Consider the following 2,808-nt stretch of genomic DNA (forward strand, 5'->3'; position numbering starts at 1 on the left):
GAGGCAAACATATGCAAAAAATTGGTTCTCAAGATATTCACAGAAAACTGTGTCTGCCCTACCCTCCTTTCGGGGGGTCCAGTCCAGCGGGGGGGCTACAGATCAAAACGAAAAAAGGAGGTTCCATGCTATCCATGTGGGGTTACATGCCCACCAAGTTTCATGTATCCCGGTCTTACAGTGTCCCGGGAATCCTTGACGGAAATTTGGACATGCGGGAAAAAAAAACAAAAAAAAAAAACAATCTGACTAAACCTATATGACCGCCGCTTCGCTGCGCGGCGGTCATAATAATTTGAGAAATCAGAAAAGGAAAAGGGGGTGTGCCCAACCCATCCTATCAAATGATAGGTCATGCTCTTGTAAAACATATAATCTTGTAGGTCCTACATAAACAGAGGAACTGTTAGTAGGTGGTTGTGATGAGTTCATAGAATAACATGGGACTCTTCAACAACAGACCAATGTTAATCCGAGCTAAATGTTTTTTTCACTGTGGTTGATTTATAAAATGTTTATTTCATTCATTGATGATATTCATTTAATAGATATGAATGAATCATTGGTTGTACAGTACTGTTATCCCTTGCATAATGCATCATGTATCAAATCTGTTAGATCCGCATATGAGTATGTTTTAATGTATTTCATCTTTTCTGTGATGTCAGCAGTCACAGTGTTTGTAAACTTGCTGGTGATCATCTCGATTTCTCACTTCAAGCAGCTTCACACTCCAACCAACCTGCTCATCCTCTCTCTGGCTGTGGCAGACCTTTTGGTCGGACTTATCGTGATACCAGTAGAGGCTATACAACTGGTGGAGACATGTTGGTATTTTGGAAAAGAATTTTGTTTCGTTTTCCAATGTATTGTCTATGCCTTGCTTTCGTCCTCACTTGGCCATTTAGTGCTTATTGCTGTTGATCGATATGCAGCTGTGTTTGACCCTTTGCTTTATAGTCAGAGAATAACTGTAAACAAGACATTTATGTCTATAAGCCTGATTTGGTCATTTTCAGTTCTGTACAACCTGGTATTGCTATACTGTAACAGGAGTGTTAACTTTTTTGGGGATCAAAGTTTTTGTCAAGGCCAATGTTTTCTTTACATTAGTTTTGAATGGGGGATATTTGATCTCATAATATCTTTCATTGCCCCTTGTGCAGTGATGATTACTTTATATCTGAAAATTTTCCAGGTGGCAACTTATCAAGCAAACATCATTATCTCAATATCTGCCGGCGCTGGTTATGCAGATCACAACAAAGTGTCAAGGAAGTCAGAGAGCAAAGCAGCCAAAACACTAGGAATTGTTGTCACCGTTTTCTTGCTCTGCTGGATACCTTATTATCTCTGTCTGCTCACCGCAGATGCCAGTGAGGCCTCAGCATTAACCATAACACTTCTCACATGGATCCTTTACACAAATTCTTGTATGAATCCTCTCATTTATGCTTTGTTTTACACATGGTTTAAAACAGCTGTAAAACACATATTGACACTGAAGATACTTAAATCCTCTTCATCATTTATAAATTTGCTGTCAGAAAGTAACTAATTGTGAAACTAATGTTTCTTGTCAGACATCTTTCTGTAATGTTACACTGTAGAGGATTTCGGTTTTTGTCACTTTAGTCAGAATGTTATGTGATTTTTTCTCTCTCTCTAATCCTTTTTGCTTAACACTCTAAGGTCTTGGGCCAGATTCAGGCATTTTGGCTGACATGCTTTGATATTTTTGAAAATGTAATCAACTTTAAACTATGATTCTAAATTCATTTATTTTCTTTTTTTTATTCAGCACCAGTTCAGGTATACAACATATGCTAGTATGCATGTCATATTTGCATTTTTCTCTCACATCCTGGGGCCATATTCACAAAGAATTTTAAGGCTAAAAGTAGCTCCTAAGTGGTGAATTTACAGTTTTTTTCAGTTGCTAACAAGCGTTTGTCCAACCAGTTGTCACATTTTCAAAACTCTAAATACAATTAGCACAGCATCGGTCTTTTGTGGCCATACCATTCACACATTTCATGTTGTTTTCACACGATATGCAGTCAGTGAACACATTTCCACAATGCTTACATTTTCTTAACAAACAATTATGGATTGTTTTTGCAGTATTTACGAATGTTAACACACAACATCCCACAATAGCAAAGACAATATTCCAAACCTTAGATACAGTATAAAAACCTCTGCTTCTGCAATGATATCAGTTCAAAAACAATATATCTCAGCTGATAATAAACAAACAATTGAATAATTGACACACAACTGATTTATGTTTGGTAAATTGGGCCAACCACAGCTGATTCCAGTCTGGCTTAGACTCAGTGGCAGGGGTTATTTTTTCTATTACATTGACACTTATACAGTAAAAGGAGGACTTTGAGGTAGAAACAGAAAAAGAATAAGACAAACACTGTAATGTCTGGACGAGGAAGAGGAAGAGCAAGGGGCACAGGGAGAAGAGCAGGCCCAGTGAGAGGTGCAGTGAGGTGCAGGCCCAGTGAGAGATGCAGTGAAAGATGCAGGAGCAGTGAGAGGAGCAGGGTCAGGGAGAAGAGCAAGCCCAAAGAGAGGGCAAGGTAGAGGTGTAAGAATGCGTGGTGGTGGAATTCCAAATGCTGCAAGAACAGTTATCAGTAATGAAATTTGTGCCACTATCATTGACCATGTAATCAATGTGATGTTGATGAAAACATGTGGCCTAACCCTGAAGATCGCAGAGATTAGATACAGTAATTTTGTGTTTTTTTTTAGTTCCCCCCCTTTTTATCTGGCTTTTTTGCTGTTGTTTTT

The 2,808-nt window shown here is 38.5% G+C and overlaps 1 protein-coding gene across 1 annotated transcript; it reads left to right on the forward strand.

Moving 5' to 3' along the window:
• The first annotated feature begins 511 nt into the window (after window positions 1-511).
• Window positions 512-1,558, forward strand: LOC143111640 (trace amine-associated receptor 13c-like). Its single transcript, XM_076273888.1, has one exon. The coding sequence runs from the start codon at window positions 512-514 to the stop codon at window positions 1,556-1,558; it is 1,047 nt and encodes a 348-aa protein (XP_076130003.1).
• The last annotated feature ends 1,250 nt before the right edge of the window (window positions 1,559-2,808 follow it).

The sequence above is a fragment of the Alosa pseudoharengus genome, unplaced genomic scaffold, assembly GCF_046254945.1.
Source record: "Alosa pseudoharengus isolate Yale_2024_CS ecotype anadromous, Long Island Sound unplaced genomic scaffold, YU_APseudo_1.1 YU_APseudo_1.1_scf_8, whole genome shotgun sequence".
In the NCBI taxonomy this organism is placed as follows: Eukaryota; Metazoa; Chordata; class Actinopteri; order Clupeiformes; family Clupeidae; genus Alosa; species Alosa pseudoharengus.